The 24470-nt window shown below is 39.5% G+C and overlaps 1 protein-coding gene across 2 annotated transcripts in view; it reads right to left on the bottom strand.

Annotated features, from left to right (window-relative positions):
- Nucleotides 1–446: 446 nt before the first annotated feature.
- Nucleotides 447–24470, bottom strand: part of Gopc (golgi associated PDZ and coiled-coil motif containing) — a 46132-nt gene continuing 22108 nt past the window's right edge. Inside the window, exons 2-9 of one of the 2 annotated variants that reach the window (XM_027402102.2) lie at nt 21323–21487; nt 19680–19703; nt 15733–15908; nt 14055–14220; nt 10957–11052; nt 9250–9414; nt 6085–6265; nt 447–3224 (exon numbers count right to left, since the gene is read on the bottom strand). In XM_027402102.2, coding sequence (XP_027257903.1) covers nt 3097–3224; nt 6085–6265; nt 9250–9414; nt 10957–11052; nt 14055–14220; nt 15733–15908; nt 19680–19703; nt 21323–21487 — 1101 coding nt within the window. In that variant the 3' untranslated portion in view covers nt 447–3096. The remainder of the gene's footprint in view (nt 3225–6084; nt 6266–9249; nt 9415–10956; nt 11053–14054; nt 14221–15732; nt 15909–19679; nt 19704–21322; nt 21488–24470) is intronic. The other variant, XM_027402103.2, reaches the window with a different exon arrangement.

Genomic DNA, 24470 nt, shown 5'->3' with positions numbered 1-24470 from the left:
TTTATTGTTAAACAAAATATCTCCAACAGCATGTGGTAATTTGTAATAGTAACCTCTCTCTTTTTCTTTTTCTTTTTTTTTCCTTCAAGATTGTAACCTCTCTTAAAACACAACATGGATCAACACCGAAATATCAGGTCACTTTATATCTCACAAGCTGAACAACAGCCTAAGGGGGTGATCTTGGAAAAGACTCTTCCTTTGAGTGTTTGAGGAAGTGGTAGCTTCAATCCCCCACAGGGCCCATACAGGTGTGAGAACTGCATCACAGTGACCGGATAGCAGGAGGCAATTAATCCCTACCTATCCCATAATATTCTACTTCAGAATCTGGATTCAACCTTTGCCTATTTCGTGACATGTTGGTACAAGTCACAGAGGCTATTTAGAACCCACAATAAGCCAAAATATTTAATGTGAATGAAAGAAAAAAACACTTATTTTCCTTCAAATATGATCAATACCACTTTAATGTAGAAGAAGACATTTTTTATTTACAGGCTAATTGAGAATGACACTCAACTTAACTAGATATAATACATTTATCATAAATCATCTTACATGTGAACCAATATATTTTTGTTTTAACATATGAAAACAATGTAAGCCCACTGCCGTGGGGACTACTCCAGCACCATGGACAGGTCGTGTTAACTTGTAATTGTTCAATTCTAATCAACAGGCTTCATCTCTCTTCAATTTAGTTCAACAATAATCCCTAAGCCAAATGTGGCATTTCCATCATGGTCAGAACAGAGAGCTGCAGAAGACAATTTTGCACGCTAAGGTGAACATATCTGCACACACACCTCCCGTCCTACCAAGCAACTTCCCCTCCTTTCATGTTTTCACTGTAATGGCTTTGCAACAGCTTTCCCCCCTACTTTTTGGCTTTGTCCAAGAAGCTTCAGTGTTATATGGGCATCTTTCCTATTAACGTGAAATATAAAAACTACTTTTTACTTAGTGCTTTGGAAAAGGTTTAATTTAATACCCAGTTCATCCCTAATGACCACATAGTCTAAAATGAACCCCCAAGTAGGCCTGGGAAAGTGCCAGGGTGCATACAGCAGTGTTCAGGTCACTGTGCCCTCGGGTTTCCAAACCACAGAGAAGCAGAGAAGCAAAGGACACTGACCTGCAGAAACACAAACTACTCTGTCTAAACACACACTGTAAGCATCTCACACAGTCTCTCAAAGGGAATGCACAAACATGCCCATCCAGTTCCTAAAAATCATATCCATTTATTGTGCAGATCTTGAAAAAAATCCAAAGGATTATAGCTTACATTTCCTAAATATTCAGTCATACATATAAGGCATATTCTTTGGGAAAAAAAAAAGCCATTGTCATTCCCAGGCAATGTATGCTGAAAGAATATAGGAACAACATGGTTTCATGTCATAGCAAAAATGTTTTCAGATCTGTTACCAAGGATATTTTTTCTTAAGCTAACTGAATACACTGACTACCACCTACTTTGAAGATCTCAAGTCATGCAGTGGGGTATGTGTTTGGCATGGAAGGAGTACATGAGGAAAAAACAATCTCTCTTTTAAGAGGCCTAGTCTGTCAGGAGCAACTGATAATATGTAACTTTTTATTCATTTGTACAATTAAAATACTAACCTTGCTTACAGGCAATGTTACACTACAAAGTAGCTCAGCATTAGTAACAATATACAGACCAAGTGCACTTCTAGTGACCAGTTACCATGGTGATACTCTGAAGAATGAAACCACCCACACAGACCATAAATGAGTAACAGTTACAAACTAAATTTATAAATAGCAAAAAATCACAAAATAAAGTATATACATTTTATAGATTTAACTTTGAACAAATATATAATGCATCTAGGGAAAAACAAGCATCCCAAGAAAGGTTTATCCTAAATGATAATATCCTGAAAGCCTTATATGGAGGCTTCTCCCGCTTACTATTCCCTTAGGTGTAAATCCTTTAAGACAGTGACATAGCAAAATTCACCACCTCTTTAAAGACAGTATTTGACTTTGCCCAGCAAGGTGCAATGGTCTGTGGGTCAGGAAGGAGGGAGTAGGCACTCTGTGCTTAGTTCTGATACAGGAGAACTAACACATTACAGAGTTTACATATTAGTATTGCTTTAGTCAAACATATACTGATATGAAAACCAATACGGTCACTGTACCAAAATGTCTTTACCTTGTCTTGCCCACCTTGGCTCCTGGTTTTTTAAATGATTGGCAAGTCAGGTACTTAAAGCAAACTGCAGTTTGAACACAATGTAATTCATGACAGTAATGTGTCCTGACTATCACAAGCCAAAGCTTATGAACAACTCAAAATGTATGAACATTTGAGAGTAAACACTAACAGTGTAGTGCTCCAGTGCCATGCACACAGATCAACATAATTGACAACAGGTATTTCACACTCGTCTGAGTTTCCTTTAAACCCCAAAGTAAAATGCACAGTAACTTCTCAGAAACTATTTCTAGTGCAGCATTGATTGATTGATACAGGATTGCCTAAAGAAAACTATTTTGTACTGCAGCTGAATAAACTGGAAAGCAAACTCGTTATAACAAATGATCATGAAGAATTAATTTAGATACCCGGAATGTACAACACACCTTTTTAAAAAACCTGAAAGAAATTTTTTCAGTTAAGCAAAAATGTCTGCAATTCACTGAGTCGAGCTCTGTCATCTGAAATTCTAGTTTATCCTTAGGGAATATGTGTTGTGGATTCCTCTATTCTGCTCTATTTAAAGGGTACTTAGAAAATCCAGTTAGCATTGTCCTGTTACATATGAAAAGGAGTCATGAACTAGCATCCACTTGGCCCTGAAGAGCCTAGTAATACCCCTTGGGAAACACATGCTTTGGTGCTTAGAGTCCAGGAAAATCAAAATGGCCTTCCATGCAATAGCTAATTAAGGTCTACCACAGAAAATAGGGGTTTCTGCACTTAGAATTGTTCACACGAAGCCCTGAGGTTCCCGCCTGTCTTTAGGCAACACACAGCCTCCCTTGATCTTGTGCAATCTTGGTACCATCTTCCCTAGTGCCCCCAATTCAAGAGTCTGACGAGCGTCTGGGGATGGATTAGTAAGCCTTTTTATGATGCAGGCTGTGCAGATCGGCTGCTCTTGCTGTGCTGTCATCCAGGGGGCTTTCACCTGAAGCCCCCATGTCCCCATTCTCATGCGTGTCACTCACTGTCTTCTTATACCCTGACAGAAAGGAACACAAGAAAAACCAGGAAGTTTTGGAAGGAAATATGTTTAAGTTTTATAATTTTACTGAGAAAAAAATGACCATTAACATTATTAGGAGTGACATAAGGCAAACTAACACTGCCTAGATCAAGTTAATAGTGTTTAACAAACATCAAACACCACACGCATCTTAAAGTATTACCTATTGAAGCCACCTGAAAGTTGTGAAATATCTATCTAGTTTTCTAAAAAACTTAGGGTTGATAAACTAAAATAAAAAAATCCAATTTTACTTGCACAACCATCTACTGGAATGCAAATGTTTCAATTTTTATATTTTGCTTCCACACTACTTCAGTTCACTAAGCTGCATGCTAATTGACTGCTAGACATTTAATCCATTGGCAAGATAATGACTGAAGTCATTAAAACAGATTCTGGTTAATTTACCTAACAAATAGCAGGGTTGTAAGTAGACATGGTTGACTACAACACCTATTAAGTAGGCTAAGAAAGACCTGTATTAAACAATAACCAACAGATGTATTTTAGCTAGGTAGTACCTGGGAAGCTAAGGCAGGAAGATCCCATGGTCAAGGACAGCCTCCGCTACACAATGAGTTCCTGGCCAGCCTAGGAGTCATAGGAAGACCTCAAACCCAACCAAGATATACTTTTCATTATCTGGCTCAGTGATACCATATGGCATGCATTTTGGCTGAGTCATAGTTCATGTTTTAAGTGCTTACAGTTTACATAGGTAACAAGTTTCTTAACATCAGATATAACAAAAGTAAGGAACATGTTTTCTTTCTTTCTTTTCTATTTATTTGTTTCTGTCCTGGAACACACTCTGTAGCTCGGGCTGGTGGAACTCAGAGTGCTAGGATTAAAGGTGTGTGCCACTGCTGCTCAGCTTGGAACAAGTGTTTTTAACATTCCTGATAGTAAAAAGACAATGGAACCATGGATAGCAGCTCAACAGTGTAAGGTTCTGACAAAACTCCACAGCAGTCCATCCATGTGTCCTGTGCCCCACCCCCACCCCCCTTAAGGCACAGTCTCACTGTATTGCTCTGGCTATCCTGGAACTTAATTTATAGACCAAGTTAGCCTCAAACTCAGTTTCAACTGTCTTAGCCTCCTAAGTGTTGCTTGTTATTCATTTCTAAAAACATTTTAGAAATTTTAACATTTTAACATTTTAACATATTTATTTTTATTTATGTGTATATGTATGTACACATGTCTAAATGCCTGTTGAGGCCAGAAGAGGGCATCAGATTCCCTGGAACTGAAGTTACATTAGGTTGTGAGCTGGGAACTGAACTCCAGTCCTCCACAAGAGTGGCAAGTGCTTTGAACCTCTGGGTCATCTGTCCAGCCCCAGTAGCTGCTAGCTTCCCAGAAGGTAGCTAGGTTTGCATCTAGGTGTTTGTTTACTTTATTGCAAATGCATGCAGACAGACTTGTAGCTTCACAGACGTGTAGCTGGGGAAAGTATTTTAATTGTCCTTTTCAAAATACTGTCAACATCTCTTAGTACTACACAAATTCTAACATTATCAACACACAGTTACATTAGAGTTCAACTGCTTTTCTTACACTGTGAAGGTGATACACACAATTTTGTAAAATCACATACAGGTCATACAAAAAACACTGGGTTGCTGAAGCAAGCAGCAATTCAAAAACTGACGTATTTTATTGCACTGTGTAAGAATTACATTCTTTAGTGTGTCCATCCACCTCATTCCAAACTCACATATGGGAATCAGCCAAGCTCATGGGGGATTGATGCCATGTTCTACAAAACACTAACTTTCACTTAAGAGCTCATATTTCATTTCTGGCAATAGAAACTCTCAAGTGTCTTCTCTGAAGCAACAGACTGAAAAACTTGAAGATAATGGCCACCCAACAGTCTGAAGAGCCATCACCTGTCAGTCATTCCTCTGAAACAGGAACCTAACCAGTGTAGTACTTGTTAAGACCAGTGCCTTTGTTCAATATGCTGGGTAAAGCTACATAAGTTCAGTAAGCTAGGTAAGTAACAGATGTGTACTTGGTTGTTATGCTGGGTAAGTGACATGCATATTTGCATCTCACCAAATAAAATATTAAAAAGCAGTTTACAAAAACAACTAGTATCGGGGCTTAGGCAAAGAACAGAAAAATAAAAGATAAACTATGTGATGTGTGCCTCTGATGTTAGCTTATGATGCTAACATCACCACCTGGAGGCTGAGGCAGGTGGACTGAAAATTCAAAGCCAGCCCACGCTTACAGTGGGATCCTGTCTCAAAAAGCAAGCCAAAATAAGCAACATACTCAAGAATTAACATTTAATTTTAAAAATTCAGTTTTTATAGTTTTGTCCCCCAAAGTCAATTTCATTTAAAAGTAAATTTTCACTGCTTCATCACGGTGTTATTATGAAAAGCTCCCCAACTCCATGTGCCTCTTAAAAGGTCCCAGGGACTTCCAGACACTTATCTATGAACTTGGAAACCACTGCTCTACCCAAAGAAAGTGCTAGTGTGTTTCTTTGATAGTTACCAAATTAAAAATCTTGAGGATCATATACCCTGAGAAAAGCACTTGCATTAACACATTATGACATCTGTCCTCTAAAGGGATGTTGGTGTTTGTTTCAGAGTCTAGAAAACTGGAGTCTTCTTTATTCCTCAAGTACCTGAGCCAAGATGAACTAGAAAACATGTAAACTAGTGGTGCATTATAAAGCTTCCAGAGCCACTAGTCATTCCTTTTACTCTGCGGCATTGAAACCGTGCCACTGAGGACCACTGAGGCTTTTACACCAAATGTTATTAATAATCAACATATTCATAACAAAATTTAGAGTGATTTTTACCTTGTAACACTTTCATTTCGCCACCACTGTCTTTGCAGCTAGCACCAGGGTTACCGCCTCCTTCTAACTCATCAAGATACAAACGGTAACGGTGTCCACTCTCGTCTTCGTACTCCACATTTTCATCGTCAGAATCCACTTCAGGAGCCACATAAACTACTTCAAATTCGATCTCCCCTCTCTAAAACAGGGATGAAGACAGAAAGTCAAGTCGCCATGACCATAATCAAGACAGATGTCCCAGGGTTTTGGGAGCAGGTACTGGGAGGGATGGCAGGTCCTGCTCCTTTTCAGCCAGGCATGAAATTCTAGACTCTCAAGGGTCCAAGTGAGGAAGGCCACGATGGCCAGACCACTCGGTGGATCCTCTTTACAAGGGAGTTCCCTCTGCTGATCAAAGCATTCATTCATTCGAGACAAAGTCTCAAGTAGACCAGGTTGGCCCTGAATCCACGCACAGTTGAGGATTACCTTCAACTCTCGATCTTCCTGCCCTCGCCTCTTTTTTTTGTTTGTTTTTTGTAAGATCTATTTATTTATTTGTTTATTTGTTTATTTATTTAATGTTTATGTATATGAGGGCTTTACCTGCATGTATGACTTTATGCCAGAAGTGGGAACCAGATCTGATTAGAGATGGTTGTGAGCCACCATGTGGTTGCTGGGAATTGAACTCAGGACCTCCGGAAGAGCAGCCAGTGCTCTTAACCTCTGAGGCATCTTTCTAGCTCCCTGCCTCCACTTCTTAAGAAAAGGAATTACAGGTGTATGCCTAGCTTGACCACAGTATTTTAAAAAAATGTTTCTAAAATAAAAAAGGATGCTTAACTATTATATTTACAGAATATTGGAACAGCATTCAGTTTAAAGTCATCTTAGCAAATCTATTTAAACAGATATTAAATAAACTGTATATAAAGGTACTAAACAGTTCAACAAATTGCTATGACTTATTGTTTTCCCTATGAGATAGGAACTTATTCTGTAGCCTATGCTAGCCTGGAACTCAACCACACTAGCTTCAAACTTAGAGCAATTCTCCTGACTCAGTCTCCCCAATCTGTGATTATGGGTATAAATTACTACACCCAACTTTTTTCTTTTTTTGTTGAGATGAGACAACAGTGCTAATAAAGATATTTGTTTAGTAATAACAGTAATTACTATATTTATTGCATAAAATTACAGCTTTTATTGATCCCCAAGCACCCCCATTATAGTCCCTTTCACATAAATGAGTTTTGATGAGTATTGAGGAGAACATGTAGCTTCCCCACATCACAAGCAAGCATGAAGAAACAGCAATTTAGCTACCAAGTCCTTATTCATTTCACTATGCCAGGCCACACATGATATTTTTACTGTTATTCCTTAATAACAACTTTAGGCTCAAGCATAAAATTATAAATCATTTTAATGTAAAGAACATTCTCAAGGTATAACTGTCATTTACTGAGACTACAGTCACCACATCCTACTCCTGTGTTCATAACTCTGAAAATTACTGCCTGTCTCTCGTCAAAACAGAGTATGCCAGTTTTGACAGCTACCCACTCAGTGTGTCTGGTGCTCTGCTTTCCTGGTGCTACGCCTGAGAAACGTGCTACAGGCTGTTTAACAGAACAGAATGTTCTTTAACATTCACTACTGCCTACCTGCAGTTCCTTCTCACAGCTGCTATTCATCCAGTTCTCATGCTACAGACACATACTCAAACTGAGCCCAGAAAGCACTAGCTCGAGAGATTACAGTAGCCTTCTTTTTGATCAGGTAAATAGATGACAGAGCGTCATAGCAAGATAGGGTGCTAAGAGAAAGGGCTGCTGAAAGTACTGGCTTTAGTCATAAAATATAACTGTAAGGACCCTTAGCATTCCTCTAGCCCACTTCTCTTATTTAACATAATTAAGATGGGCTGAGGGATGGCTCAGTGGTTAAGGGCACCTGCTGCTCTTGCAGAGAATCCAGATTCGACTTCTAGTACCCACATAATTTTTTAAAAAAGCCACGTGTGACAGTAGATAGATAATGTAGTCGTCTCAGAGACATGTCCATGTCCAGCCTATGGCCCACAAACATGTGCCTAGGATACCTATGAATGTGACCCAACACAAAACTATAAACTTACTTAAAACACTGCAAGATTGTTTTGCCATTTTTTTTTTTAAACTCCACTGTGTGATTCCAAAGAGTAAACTTTGTAGGTGACAATGCTCTGTCACAGTATCAAAAGGTTAGAAATACATAGAAGCACAAATTTCAAGCTTAATATAGATATTTCTAAAAAGGCCATTACCAGTAGGTCTCCCCATTTTTTAAGGCATTTAATTGATGTCATAGAGATGTTTCATGCATCATGTAAAGCTAAGCTAAGTACACAATCAAATTCAACTACGATTGTTGTACACTAGCATACTATGTCGATGACCCCCAACCCTATTGTTCCAATTCCTCCAACCCTATTCTCAGAGGAAAACAGAGGTTGCAAGGACGTGACATAACAAATCTGACTCTAAATATGAACTCTAATTTGCTAGGCAACTTTGAGCACATCCTCTATTCTCTAAGGATTTCAGTTTAGCTACTTTAATATTTATCACTATCATTATTTTATATTATTCATATTGGCGTTTTGCCTGCATCAATGTCTGTGCCCTCTGAAACCAGAAGAGGGCTTAGGATCAATCCTTGAGCTGCAATTATTAACCATCGTGTAGGTGCAAAGGGTCGGAATCTGGGTCCTCTGCAAGAGCAGCAAATGCCCTTACCCACTGAGGCAATTCTCCAGCCCAGCTTAATTTTGTTAAAAAAGGAAAGTGGGCTAACAACAATGTTCAGGGTCCTTACGTTACATTTTATGACTAAAGCCAATCTACTTCCAGCAGCCCTTTCTCTGATGCCCTATCTTGCTATGATGCCATCAGTCATGCTCTTATGTACCCATCATATTCTGAGTAGCAATCAACACACACCTTACTGGACACTTCAGCTGTACAGATGAGACTGCCGCAGAGACGACCTATGTAATCTGTTCAAAGGTAAGAAACTTTGGGAAGGAGTAAACATAACTGTCCTTTTCAGCAAAATATGATCAAATGACATCCATAGGCTTCAAAGAATGGAAACAAGTTCTATGCTAGTTTTAACTCCATAAAGAGAATTCACCTGCTGGGAAAGGATGGTTACAGCTTCTTTGTGCTTTGTGTCCCGCAGGTTAACTCCATTCACTGCCAGAATAGCATCTCCAACGTGTAGCCCTCCACATCGATCAGCGGGCTGTCCTGGATGGATCTCGGAGATGAGAATGGGAACACCGTGTTCCTTCCCACCCTAACAGTAACAATACCAAAGGCAGTTAGTTAGTTTATATTTTATTAAATGGCTGCAGATCATCTTCAAGAAGACATTTTCTTAAAAACTCATTTCAATAGGCAGAAGGTCTCTGTAAACACTGGGTGAAAGTTTACTTGCTACCAAAGAAGCACCCCCGAGTACAATGACTAAAAACATTCCATTTTCTGAAATCACTATAGACCCCCAAACTAAAATACCCAAACAAACAATAACCTCATTTCTTAAACATTAAGAACAAATTATATACTAGTAAACGACAGTATTTTGTGTCATCTTGTGGGTTCTTCCATAGTGCTTTTAGCAAATCTCAATTGTTATGTACTGTGGTGGTTTGAATAAGAATGGCTCTCATAGGCTCATATATTTGAATACTTAGTCACCATGGAGTAGAATTGTTTAAACATATTGGAAGGATTATGAGGTGTGGCTTTGTTGAAGTAGGTGTGGCCTTTCTGAAGGAAGTACATCATCACTGGGGATGGGCTTTGAGATTTCAGAAGCCCAAGCCAGGCCTGTGAATCAGGACACAGTTCTCAGGTACTGCTCTAGTGCTATGTATGCTGCCATGTTCCCCCACATGATAATAACGCACTAATCCTCTGAAACTGTAAACAAGCCCCAAATAAATGTTTTCTTTTATAAGAGTTGCCTGGGTATGGTGTCTCTTCACGGCAACTGAACACTAAGACATGTATGATAAGATCAATTTTAGGTATAACCAAGATAATTGTTTTGTTTTGTTTTGTTTTGTTTTTTGAAGACAGGGTCTCTCTATGCAGCTCGGAACTTGGTATGTAGACCAGGCTGGCCTTCAACCTAGCTCTGCCTGACAAGTGCTGGGATAAAAGGCATGTGCCACCATGTACAGCTTTAACCAAGGTAGTTTTAAAATTGTGTGATAAATCCTCAATTTCAGAAATGTAAAAATATGTAATGTTGAGTTGAAGGATTATAGCAATTGTTAATTGGTCTCACTCTATGTAGCTTGTATAATTCTATGTTATTCTTACTTTAAAAATTTATCTTATGTATATTGGTATTTTGTCTCCATGCATGTCTTTATAACATGGTCATACCAGGTGCCTGAGGAGGTCAGAAGAGGGTATCAGATCCCCTGGAACTGGAGTTACAGACAGTTAATGAGCTGCCATGTAAGTGCTGGGAATTGAACCTGGGCCCTTTCAAAGAGCAGCCAGAGTGTGTAACCACTGACCCATTTCTCCAAGCCCAAGGGCGTTGCATTTTGAGCCACTTAACTCAGAAAGGACAGCCTGGCTGCCCACAGGCCCCAAGGACACCACAGAGACATGGTACAGACCATGCTTTCAGTTGTACTGAAGATGTCAGCACCTAAGTTATAACAAGTTTTATACACAAAAAGGTTTTATGCGAAAGTGCCGCTGCCTAAGTCTTGAAAGATTTGGTTGTTTTGAGCTATATCCACAACACTTTGTTTTCCAGATGATGCCTGGTTCTCCCAGCCCTGCCCACAGGGAACCCGGAAGCACTACTTCTTACTGTAATTGAAATGCCTAGGCCTTCATGATCTTCCTTAAGGAGGAGAACTTTTCGAATTGGACCAACTCCCTGGCTTTTCTTCAACGAGTCTTGATCCTTGTTGCAGAGAAAAAAGAAAAAAAAATTGTAGTATTTAAATAACAAACCAAGTAGAACTCATGTTACATAACTTGCTTTTAGAAACCATTATTAATCTTCTGGTAGAGATAAACAGCATAGCAATTAAAAAGATGAAAATGCTGTTCAGTAGGTACAGCAAATTTTAACATCATTTTTTTCCATTTTTTGGAAATACATATTTGTTTGGATTATAAGACATTATAAAATTACCAGGAATCAAACAATAAACAAGCCTCTCTAAGGAATAAAGTAGTAACCATGTATCTTCACTAGAAAGTATCTTGTCTTAATACCCTATATAAATGATAACTGAGTTTTAGAATTGAGATTTTCATTTCAACTTGAACCACTAATTACTTTTTTATTCTGTAGTGCTCTAGAACCTACCTGTTAAAAACAGTTCCTTTAGTTGCTCTTTTTTTGACCTCCCTTGCCTTGTTTTTGGTTCAAACCTAAGGCCTTACTGCACACTAAGCAAACACTTTGCACTGGCACGCTTGGCTACCTCTCGTATCTCTCATCCTTTTCTCTCTACTAAACTCCTTTTCAACTCAGCAGCTCAATAATTCTAACCATCTTCCACTTTCAAGATACTGACAAATTCCCAAACCAAACAAAAGGAGCCCAACAATACCCCTTCCACCCAGCCATCTTTCTGTCACTATCTTCTACCCTCTACACAGACTAAGTTCCTGGCCTCCCACTTTACTTTGGTCACTATGATTAAGACCATTTGCTAGCCTGCAATTTTCTTTATGTTCACTTGTGAAAATACTACTGAATCCAATGTACACTCTTAGTCGCTACCCTACCTAGCAGAAAGTTGACATGGGGTAAATAAATATCCACTTTGAAACTCCCTCTTTTCCTTGGTTTCTCTTACTCTCCCAGGTAACCTACATCTGACTGGTCAGGCTTCTTTCTTTGTGACCCACTCTCTTCCACCACACTAACTTTCCATCCTTGGCCTCCTATTCCTGTTTAATTTATAGATGTTTTCCCTGGCCACTTATTTCCATGATTTTAATTATATCAGACAAATACTGCTTCCCTCGTATCTCTCCATCTTAAGACTTCTTCCTGAATTCTAGCCACATGCTCAACTGGACGGATTTCTTAGGTGTTACACCAGCACCTCAAACAGTGCTTGTCTAGATATGATACCATCTTCATTTTCCTGTCCTTCATCAGTAAAAGCCAGAGAACACTTGTTTAGCAAACCAAAAGCTCAGGGTTCCTCTTCATTCACTTCCTTATCTAACAACAGCTGTCAAGAGCTTAGCCCAGTCAAACCCTTATTCTAACTCTCCCAGAGCTGCCCTTCCTTTCCAGTGCTACTTCCCAAGCTTTTCCCATTTCTCCTTGGATCACCAATATGTCTTTCTGACTGAGGAAGCCGGGCACATTACCATACAATTATATCCACTATTTTATTTAAAAGGTCCACAATGATCAGAGTGATTAAGTTAAGACTCCTAAATTTAATGTAAAATAACTTTGGTCTTCTGGCTTCTAGCTAACTAGTTAGATGACGTCACAAAGCTATTTGAGTATGCTTTATCACTCTGATACACCCCCACACCAACCACTGTGTCCCCTAGTAACCTGGTTCTCAGAACTACTGGACCTCAAAGTTAACAAGGAACACCAGGCTCTAGAGGATAATGACATGACTATGCACTGTAACCTGTTCCTCATAATGTGCTATTAATTTTTCTTATAATAACTTTTGTGGAGGCAATAGATTATTTTACTGTTTAAGGCTGTGGTGGTTTGAGTGAGAATGGCTCATATACTTGAATGTTTGGTTCCTAGTTGGCAGACTATTAAGGAAGGATTAGGAGGTGTGTTCTTGTCTCTCTCTGCTTGCTGTCTGTAGATCAGGATGCAAGTTCTTAGTCACTGCTCCAGTGTCCTGCCTGCCTGCCTGCCTGCCTGCCTGCCCTGCCTGCCTGCCTGCCTGCCTGCCTGAGAAAAAAAAGTAGGAAAGGAGGATGCTAGGGGCCAGCCACCCAGCCACAGCCAGTCATGGAGTAAGAAAGAAAGATATATAGAATAAAAAAAAAGGTAAAAAGCCAGAGGCAAAAGGTAGTTAAAGAGAAATGGGATAACTTAAGCTACAAAAGCTGGCTAGAAACAAGCCAAGCTAAGGCCGGGCATTCATAAGTAAGAATGACTCCATGTATCCATTTGGCAGCTGGCTGGTGGGCCCCCAGAGAGTAAAAAAACCCAACTACAGTAACTAACACAAAGGCCACATTCATATGGCACTAAAATATGTAAAACACTATGGAAAAGTCTGCTTCATATATTTGTTTGTTTGTTTGAGACAAGGTCTCTCTATGTAGTTCTGGGTGTCCTGGAACAAACTATGTAAACCAGGCTGGCTGGAACTCACAGAGATCCACCTGCCTCTCCCTCCCAAGTTCTGGGATTAAAGGCAAGTACCACGATGCCTGGTCCCATATACTAAATTGTTATAGTTAAGGTCTGTATTAGCTAATAAATTAGGATGCTCCTGTACAATGATGGCTATAGAAGCAGAAAACTGGATACAGACTTCAAATTCCATCTAATTGAAGACCAAATAAATGTAAATGGCATTTCAGAATCTATGTTTGGATGTAGGTACCAAAAATTCCCTTGAAAACTTCTCCCAAATACAATTTATCACAGATAAGTTTATAATAAACTTAAGAATCCTCACTCATGATACAGAAAAAAATTGAAATATGATCCAAAGTACAAGCAATTTGTGTTTGCTAGACAGGACTTGCTGTCTGCAGAAACACTACTCTTAGAACATTAAATCAGAAAAATGAGCAAAACTCCTTTGGGCAATTGAACCTTTTAAATAAGTAACTACTTCAAATAAGCTGAACCCTTAAGTAAAGGTTTCAAATACTAGTAGAAGGAAAGAAAGAAGAGAGGACTAGCAATCAAACCAAGAAGGAGCTGAGTGGGAAGCAGGAACATACATGGCCTGGGGGTGCTTGCATGGGTCTCTTCAAGTCATTTCGTCCTCTGCAGGCTCTGATGACGGTTTTGTGGCGATGCAAATGTATTTCAGCTTCTAACTGGTTCCAGAGCTTATCGTGAGCAGGTCCCTTCATATCTCGTCCTAGTAACTGGATTTGTTGGACCCTTCACATGGGAAAAAGAGAGTAGTTTTTATTATATTTAAGATAATTGAGAAGGATTACTAATTTAAGTAGTTGTTGCATACATTTCAGTTGATAATAAAACTAATACCCAGGTATTTTCCAGTGTCTCTCAATGTGTACAGGTAAACTGAAAGGGACAGGTATCTTTAAGGGAAAACCAGCTTTAAAAATTTTTTAGGCCAGGTGCTGGTGGCGCACACCTTTAATACCAGCACTTGGGAGGCAGAGGCAGGCAGATCTCTGTGAGTTCCAGGCCAGCCTAGTCTACAGAACGGGTGCCAGGACAGGCTCCAAAAGCTACACAGAGAAACCCTGTCTCTAAAAACAAAACAAAACAACAACAGAAATTTAAAAAAAATAAATAAGAACTCCTTTAATTATATACTTAAATATATCAAAGAAACCATTTTTTGAGATTAATGGCAACATGTTTTATTTCTTGTATGACTGAGTTCAGTGTACTATTAAATAGAAGCAGTTAGATGACATGGCCCATATAAGAACATTTCTTTTAATGATAGTTTATTTTTATAAAATCATTAGAAAAATTGATTTTCAAAACAATAAAAATTATTTTCTTCAGGGCTGGAGAGACAGCTCAGTGGTTAAGAGCACTTGATGCTCTTGAAGAGGACCCAGGTTCAGTTTCCACACCCATATGGTGACTCACAACCACCTGTAACTCTTACTCCAGGGGATGTGGCCCCCTCTTCTAACCTTCGATATACATGGTGTATATACAACATGCAGGCAAAACACTCATACACATAAACTAAAATTTAAAAATCTAAAAATAATTAAAAAATCTTTGCTTCATCTCAGTTCTTAACAGACTATTAAAATGAGTATAAAATGTTTTTTTAATATTTTTTAAAAATTAATTAATTAATTAATTTATTTATTTATTATGTATACAGGCCAGAAGGGGGGACCAGATCTCATTATAGATGGTTGTGAGCCACCATGTGGTTACTGAGAATTGAACTCAGGATCTCTGGAAGAGCAGCCAGTGCTCTTAACCTCTGAGCCATCTCCCCAGTCCTAAAATGTTTTGATACTAGCATGTCACCAAAGTTTGCGACTAATGCCACTAACAATATTAAAGCCAACAGAACTTTATAATAAAATTACTTTTATTCTTAAATATATTTGAGGGTCCAAAAAGATCAGCTGTAAAGGGCCCAGGGATTCCTTCCTGCTGACCACATGAGCACTGCCTGTTGCAGAGTCAAGGCAGGAAATAAGTGAAAGTTATTACTCTGCAGAGTTACAGGCATCTCACAGTAAGTTAGCATCAGTCTGTGTTTGTAAAATATGCTTATTTAGTATGTATGGATAAATCAATCTGAAATACATAATGCTGCCAATATTAATTCAACACTACTATCATGTAGCTACATATGAAAATGACTGAGGGTAAAATAGTTCATTCATAAGAGATGAGCCAACCACTCGCCATCTAAGAACACAAGCAGAGCCGTCCTTTACACACCTGCCCGCCAGCTCCTTATCCAAGTACTTGGCAGCCAGTCTCGCCCCATAGACTTCAGCCTGGAGGACAGCTATGTGCCTTCGGAGGGCCTCGTTCTCCTTCCTTAGCAGCTTCACCTCAGCTTCAAGTTGAGCTTCTTTGACTTTTTCTGTTTTATTTGCTTCAAGCTCTCTTTCCTATTGTGATTTTTAAAACATAATTTTGTAACAATGTCTTTATGATTCTACATCCAGGAGACAGTTCTTCTTAAAAATACACACAAGCTCAGCATATAATACAAACAATGCAAACATGGGGAATTGGATTGGAACACCAAGGCTGAATTTAGTTCTTTCTTTTGTTTTTATATTTATTTTTAGTGCGAGTGCCACACATATGCGGGCTGTCCATGCAGAGAAAGGATCACATCCCTTAGAGCTGCAGTTCCTGGTGGTTTTAAGCAGGCTGATGGGGGTGTGCTGGGTCCTTTGGAAGAACAGCAAGTGCTCTTTTATTTGTTTGTTTGTTTGTTTGTTTTTCAAGACAGAGTTTCTCTGTGTAACAGCTCTGGCTGTCCTGGAACTCACTCTGTAGACCACATTGGCCTCAAACTGACAGAGATCTGCCTGCCTCTGCCTCCCAAGTGCTGGGGTTAAAGGCATGTGCCACCAACCCCCTGACTCAGCAAATGTTCTTAATTGCTGAGCCATCTCTTTAGATGATGATTGTTTCTTTGTTTTTTAACATAAAGTCTTGATAGATATCTCAGGCTGGCCTGCAACTCACTAGGTAGCCCAGGCTAGCCCCGAACCTGAAATCCTTCATCCCATCTCTCAAGTGCTGGGATTAGGGATACATAAAACAATGCCTGGCTGGATTTTCTTCTTTTAAAACCAGGAACACAGTGTTTTGGCCCTTCTTTTGGATAAGTGCATGCCGTGATGCACCCTGACACTACGAGAAGCAAGAGCAGTCTTCTTTAAGCAAGACACTGTGTCTACTTACTTTATAAACATGACTAAAGAAACTAGACTAATAGAAAAATAATAAGCCACCTACAATAGCTCATGACTGTAAGACTCTGGGGGTTGCAGTGGAGGGACCCTGAGTTCCCAGTCACCCTTGGCTACACACAGTTCCAGGCTAGCTTTTACCCACTGGACCATCACACTGTTCCACTCTTAGTTTTCAGAAACCACCATATAACCATGCATGGAGAGCCTGCAGTTACTATGTTAGAGCATACATTCAAAATTCTGTAGTAGAATGGCTATGGTGTGGAGTAGTCTCAATCTCTGGATCTAGTTCATGTATTTGTAACTTACAGCAGATCACAGAGTGATTTTTCTAAGGAAAACAACTTCTTCCCTTTGGCTCCTATGAAGTAAAATAGTCATCCATTTCAGCTCTCATAAAAGAAGCCATCTTCAGCCTTCTATGTGAAGCTACAGGTATTACAGGGCATAATCCCAAAATCATCACCATTAAGTTTTTGTCTTTCTGAAACACAGTTTATCTGCGTAGCCCTGGCTGCCCTGGAACTCACTCTGTAGACCAGGCTGGCCTCAAACTCAGAGATCTACGTCCTGAGTGCTGGGATTAAAGGTGCCACAATCGCTTGGCTAAAGTTTTACTGTAAGTTCATATATAAGAATTAATGTCCACTTTTCCCTGAGTTTATACAGTGTTTATACTCACAGACCATGGGATCAGGATCCAAGTATAAAATGGGAGGCTTCAAGTCAAAGCAGAATGCAAAATGGGAAGTACAAATCCTGCCCAAAGAAAGGCAAATTCCAAATCAGATGCTCACTATGTGTGTGACCAAACACACCTCTCCTGACAGCTGAATAGAGGCACCAGAGGTATTAGTTCTGAGTCAAAACTGCCCAAACACTCCACACTGGCATTTATCCTCATCAGAGCCACTCTTGCTGACTTACGGAAGTTCACAGAGACTAAGAAAATATGGTTATGCTTGTTCATGAGATAAGCGGACATTACTCAACTCATCATTGTGTCCCCTTTATGAATACTTCGCTTCTCACAAGGGAAAACTGTTTCTGTTGAGGAACTGGCAAATGTGTCAGTCTCTGTTATAGCCTACAACTACATAGTTATTTCCCTTTTATTCTAGCTATTGAGAAGGTATACAATAGATATGTACCCAGCCACTGGGAGGCTGGGAGGCAGGACAAATCAGGAGTTCAAAGCCAGCCTCGGCTATATAGCATGTTTGAAACTAGCCCAGGCTACCAAAGACCCTATCTTAAGCAAACAATTGAGCTGTAATCCCAGTACTCTGGAGGCAGAGGCATGAGAAATTGCTCAAGTGTAAAGCCAGCCTAGGCTATACAGCTAGTTCCAGGACAGTCAGTGCTATATAATGAGGTGTGTCTCAATAAAGGGGGTGGGGGAAAATACACAACAAATATAATTGTTGGCCAATTTGTTGAACATATTTTGGTACTAATTTAGTTGACGCTTTGTTCTATTTTGACCAACATCAAAAATGATGTTCAAATACAAGGTATAATGAAATCTTTTCTTTGAGTACAAATGTCTGTTACATATAAGGCTGGGAGTGTAGCTTAATGGTGGAATGCTTGCCTAGCATGGGTCTGATCCTAACTGGAGAACCCTGTCGATTTGATAAGAATATTTATTATATAACTGACAAACAGAAGGAAAATAAGCAGGTTTTTGTTTTCAGCTTTTGCAAAGATGCACACACACATGTCCACCCACAATTTCTAGACATTATTAAAAGGGATTTGAGAAGCTACTAATGCAGACTCTCTTTTATAGCAATTTTGGAATTATGAATCTCCATCCCTCCTGTTCTCCTTACCTTTCTTTCTCTCTGCGATAGTTCATCACATAACCCAGGCTGGCTGTGCCACCTAGCCTGATTTTATGTGGGGCTGGGAACTGACCCTGGGGCTCTATCCACGCTAGGCACACTCCACTCACCGAGCTTCATTCCCAGCCTGGAGACCAAGATTTCTTCAGTGTATAGGTTATATAAACACTACCAAAGGATTATCTCCTTCCAATTACTTTAATGAGCTAGTTACACTGGACTAATGAATTTCAGATACTTATGAGACTATCACTTTCTTTTAATAATTCAAATCCCCAAAGAATCGACAGTGCCTGAGACTTGAAATTAAGACATGAGAGCCAGCCAGCCAGCCACAGGGATGTACACCCATTTAACCCTAGTGCTTCAGGGGCAGAGGCAGGCAGACCTCTGTGAATTCAAGGGCAGCCTGTCATTTAAAAAATATGTAAAAAAGAATATGATTACCGAAACTGAAGAGAATTACTTTAAGATTTAGAGATAGTTTATAAATTTGTTTCCTGGTTAACCTTTTTGTATTGGGTAATAAGCATAAAGTTTGTTTCAAGTTTTAGACTTGTAAAAAGTGAATTTTCAGAAGTGGTAAAGTCATGAAGAATTTATATACTGTTACTGTCTAAAATCATTTCTGATAAAAAATTTAAAATGCAATGTTTTAAAGGCTACACAATCATTACCAAACCTGCTAGAAGGTTCTAACACATGCAGTGGATGAAGGAATCGCATGCACGCTCTCTTAATGGGAACGAGGGCAGACAGAAACTTGATGGGGGTAAAAACTAGGCCTGGTTAATACACCTTCAATACCCTCATGCAGGTATTTTTGCCGAAGTAGATGTGTGAGCAAGTTACAAGACTCAAAAGTTGTCAAAAATTGATGGGCTCTGCTAATAATGGCTGTAAGTCACAAATGAAAGGTAAGTCTTTAGCCACATGCAGTGAGAAAAACACAAAGGGCACCCTCTGACCTTTTCAGGTATCCGAACATGGAAAAACTGGCATTAACACTGTTTTCAAATACAAAGTGTGACAACAGGTAATACACAAAACACCAGAACACTTCAGCATGACACATTAAATAAAGCAAGAGAAACAACAGACTTACCAGCTCCTCCACAGAGGGGACAGACTTCAGATATAAGAAAAAAGTGTTGTAATTAGAATACCATTGAACAAATGAATTTATCTAGTGGTATCATCATTACAAGGAAAACTTCCATATGTTGACTATCAGTTGAGTAAAGCTCATTAGCACAAATACATTTGCAAATCTATAAACAATAGTTATAACAGCCTAAAATTTTAAAAATTAAAATTAGTTAATACCACTGGCCCACTATTTGTTCCTCTACAGCACCTGCTAAAAGTTTAGGAACTCAAGCTGGGCAGTGGTGGCATACTCTTTTAGTTCCACCACTCAGGAGGTCGAGTCAGAATTACCTCTGTGAGTTCAAGGCCAGCCTGGTCCACAAAGTGAATTCCAGGACAGCTGGAGCTACACAGAGAAACCCTATCTCAAAACAAAACAAACAAACAAACAAACAAAAAACCAACAAAACAAAACAAACAAACCAAAAGAAGAAAAAGAAAAAAATCTCAACAACTCTTCTAATGAATGTTTCTCCACGTTAATATTCAATAGCTTAATTAAGAATTTATGATCTGACTTCTAAGGTGGTTAAATGACACTATTAACATAGATCCATAGCCCTGAGTTTCTGAGGACTTTAGGAGAATATAAATGCTGAAATAGATTTCAACATACCAGTACTTGAAACCAGTCAAATGTAATTAAGTAAAATTTAAACACATACTGTATTCAGGACACCAACAGCACTGTTTCATGGTTGATCTCTCCCAAGCTTTATGTTTCTTATTGCTGTCATTGTATATTTAGCTAAATGTCTGCCACATGGAATATACTCAATACATAGGTTAAATTGAAACAAACCTTACTGCTTTCTCTGTAAATAGCCTGTTTTGATTAAGAGCATTATAGCTAATTGGAGTGAACTCACTACAAAATACTATATAGACATGACACAATGTTCAGTAGCAGAATAAATGCTTACACTCTGAGAGCTAAGAATCTTGTTGGCATTTAACTACACTGTTGCCTTCTCTGTATTATCAGCACTCCGACTTTACCAAGATACACAGACTAACATACAGCTAGGGCTAAGCCAAGGAGGCACTGCCCAAAATTCCTGAGGAAGTTTAATGAATGAATGTCTTTTATGAAGCCTGACATAATTAAGAAGAATTTTCCGCCTTTCTTTAGGCTCTTCCTTGTTCCTGTCTAGATGCAGACTAGAGGAAATCCCAAGGCTGGAACTTATCTGCTAAAAATGGTAGAATACAACAGAACAAGAATCTCAGCCCCTAGTATACACAGAGAGTGGCTGCATCCGTTCTGGGATGCCTGCCTCAGGGTTAGCTGAGGAAAAAAAACAACAAAACTATTCAATGCTACTTGGGACTTTTGCTACAGCAGCTGAATTTAACCCTGACAGAGAGTAGAACTAAAACTTGTTTAGGATAATCATAAATAGCCCTTAAATCTATTTATACAAATATTTTAAACTAGAGCATTTTCTATTGTATCAGGCAGCTACTGATATTATCACTGGGGAATATGACATGAACTTTGTACTGCCTCGATGCTCACAATGAACACAATTAATGGCAACTGTTAAAAACTCATCTTTGCATCCTCCAAAACACAAGTACACATCACGCTTCACTTACCAGTTTTGCCTTAATGGTGCCAGAGTCAACACTTTGGCCAGTTTTGGCATGGAGCTGGAGCTGCGTGGAGTGCAGCTGTAAGAGCTGATCGTGGACCTCTTTCTCCAGCACAACTTTCTCTGCTTGAGTCTCTGTCAGTTCAGATCGCAGATCGACCAGCTGTGCCTGCCGGGGCAAGAGAAAACACTGTGGGCGCTTCACCTCCTCTATTATTCAAGAATGGCAAAAAGATCATCCTTGATGAAAACACACACACTAGCCAGCCATTAGCTGACCAAAACAGCCACCCAAACTGACAAGAGGGCTGAGGATATGATACTATAAGACACAGGAGATATGTGACTAACATGTAACCCACAGGTCACATGTGGTTCAGGACAGTTGTGAATGCAGCCCAACACAAAATGGTAAATATAATTAAAACGTAAGACTTTTTTTTTTTTTCTATTTGATTACATGGTTCTCAATTGTGAACTTCCTAGATGACAACATGTCACAAGGTTTGCCAAACCTTTGGTAGAGCACCTTCCACGGTTTTTCAGAGTTGATCAATATTCTGATTTGGTAACTGTCAATGCAGAGACTACAGTTCTACGTACAGAAAAACACTTAGGACTATTTCAGAAGTTGTTGGAAATTCTTTCCAAATCCCAAGTCAAAATTCATTTAACATAAAAAAAATAGTAATTAAAAACACTATTTTTATTTATGTGTGTCTATATTTGTACATGCCACATATGTGCAGGTACCTGATGAGGTTAGAAGGTATTGGATTTCCTGGAGCTGGAGCCACAGATGGTTGTGAGCTACCTGACATGGGTGCTGGGAACGGAATTGGTCATTTGAAAAATCAGCAAACAAGTGCTCTTAACCAGAGAACATCTCTCCAACCTCCAAAATATTTACTTATTCATTCATTCATTCTTTCATTCATCTGTATGTGTACATGTCAGTGTGTGAGTGCTGCAACTCGTATGTGGAGGTCAGAGGACAGCCTCGGGTGTTGGTCCTCAACTGCCACCTTGAGGGAGAGTCCTTCTTGCTTGCAGCTGCACGGCATTCTCCAGGCTATCGGTCCTCAAGTTTTTAGGGAATTCTCTAGTCCTGGCCCCACATCTTGTGCTGTATACACACACCACTACTTTTACATTGGCTCAAAGGATCTGAACTCAAGTTGTGAGGATTGTACAGCAAGTGCTTTTTATCTTCTGAGCCATCTCCTTGGCTCGACAATTCTATATTATTTATTTGTGTTTTGTTTTGTTAGGTTTGTTTGCTTTGTTTTGTTTTGTTTTGTTTTGTTTTTGAGATACGGTTTCTCTGTGTAACAGCTCTGGCTGTCCTGGAACTCACTTTATAGACCAGGCTGGCCTCAAACTCACAGATCTGCCAGCCTCTACCTCCCAAGTGCTGGGATTAAAGGTGTGCACCACCACTGCATTTTTTTCTTAAATGAAACCCAAATACCAATTTTTGAGATCTAACATTCCAACACAATATAATCCAGTTAAATACTATGCTGAGTAGTAATGGGAAAACATTAAGTCTGTTTTCTGTAAGGCATACATATCTGTAAGAACAGGAAACTATGTCTGCTGTAAGAGCACTGTCATTCATAACCTGCATCTGAGTCAAGGTGCTTCAGGCCATGTTCCTCAGCACCGTGTGGTGCATGCACGGTGTGAACTGCACGTAGACTCAGAACCAAGGCTGCTGGAAGGCTGTGGGGTGCAACATGGGCAAGTGAACACCTTGGGTTCACTATGTGTTTGATTTTGAATTAATTTTTGGTTGCTGCAATTCAGAAACCTTTTACTGCTTTCCAACTTTTTGGGACCCTGACATTCAGTTACAAGACCTCATATAGGAGCCCAAATCTCGATTTATGGAGCTGTGGGTCTTTATTTTGGTATTTTTTCCTTTTGTCTGAAAACTACCCTTTGCACCATGTAGTAATTATTTTAAGTACAAAAGTGCCAAGTGCTGAGATGGTAGTGAACCTAAGCATCAGAGTTAACTGAATGGAAACCCCTCAAGAGGGCTTAAGTATCCCATTATCTTGCCATTTCTGCACAGTGGATAACACTTTATCACTGCACAGAGCCCTTATGTTTGTTCTTCCCAATTAGCCAGACCTGCACCTTTCTTTCCCATTTAACTCAAAAGATTCCTTTTTTATTTTTTTGGTTTTTCGAGACAGGGTTTCTCTGTGTAGCTTTGGAGCCTATCCTGGCACTGGCTCTGGAGACCAGGCTGACCTCGAACTCAGAGATCCGCCTGCCTCTGCCTCCTGAGTGCTGGGATTAAAGGCGTGTGCCACCAACACCTGGCCAACTCAAAAGAATTAAAAATTAAAAGGCCAGAGAACTATACTGTCATAAAAAAAAATGTAGGGGGGAGGGAGCTTCGAGAATGAGAAAAGAAGAAGAGGAAGGATGCAGAGGTCATGAGGGAGCAGAAAGGTTGAGTCAGGGGAAGAATAGAAGAAAGGATATGTGATAGGTAGGGTTTTAGTTGGGGGGATGGTAGGGGAGGGAGGGAGGGAGAAGGGAACTGGGATTGTCATGTAAATCAATCTTGTTTCTAATTCAAATTAAAAAATGATAAAAACAACAACAAAAACAAATGTAGGTAACCCAAAGAGAGCTAGCTCAGTTCTGAGAAAAATCAACTTATGGTAGCCATACTGCAGTGGTTTTCTAAATGATCTGCTACCATGGCGATTTGAGAAATGGAAATAAAGGATTTTTATAGTGTTGGGAACAATGTTAGCAACACTCTGTGCAATACATTCAAGAATAAGGTCAACAACAGAACAAGACAAGGACCTTTCCAGAGTGCAGCCATTGATGCAAATGGTTACTTTAGGATTACACTTACTTAGGAGGGAGGAGGAGTCTGAGATATGCCGATCTTTGTGTAAGTCATGATATGATCAACAGGAACCGTCCCACAAGAACACCAGAAGTGCAAAGCTAAGACGTGCACTGGGGCTAAGAGCAGAGATGTAATATCCCAACACAGAGTCACAGGGAGAAGAGAACGTAGGGACTGGGACTTGGAAAGTTACTAGTCAGGGATGGTCCAAGGAGGAGAGGAAAACAGACAGCACAAAAGGACATCAAATCAAAATGTGGCTGGGCAAAAG

The sequence above is a fragment of the Cricetulus griseus genome, chromosome 2 (assembly GCF_003668045.3).
Source record: "Cricetulus griseus strain 17A/GY chromosome 2, alternate assembly CriGri-PICRH-1.0, whole genome shotgun sequence".
Lineage (NCBI taxonomy): Eukaryota > Metazoa > Chordata > Mammalia > Rodentia > Cricetidae > Cricetulus > Cricetulus griseus.
This window is presented reverse-complemented; position numbering and strand designations above follow the sequence as displayed.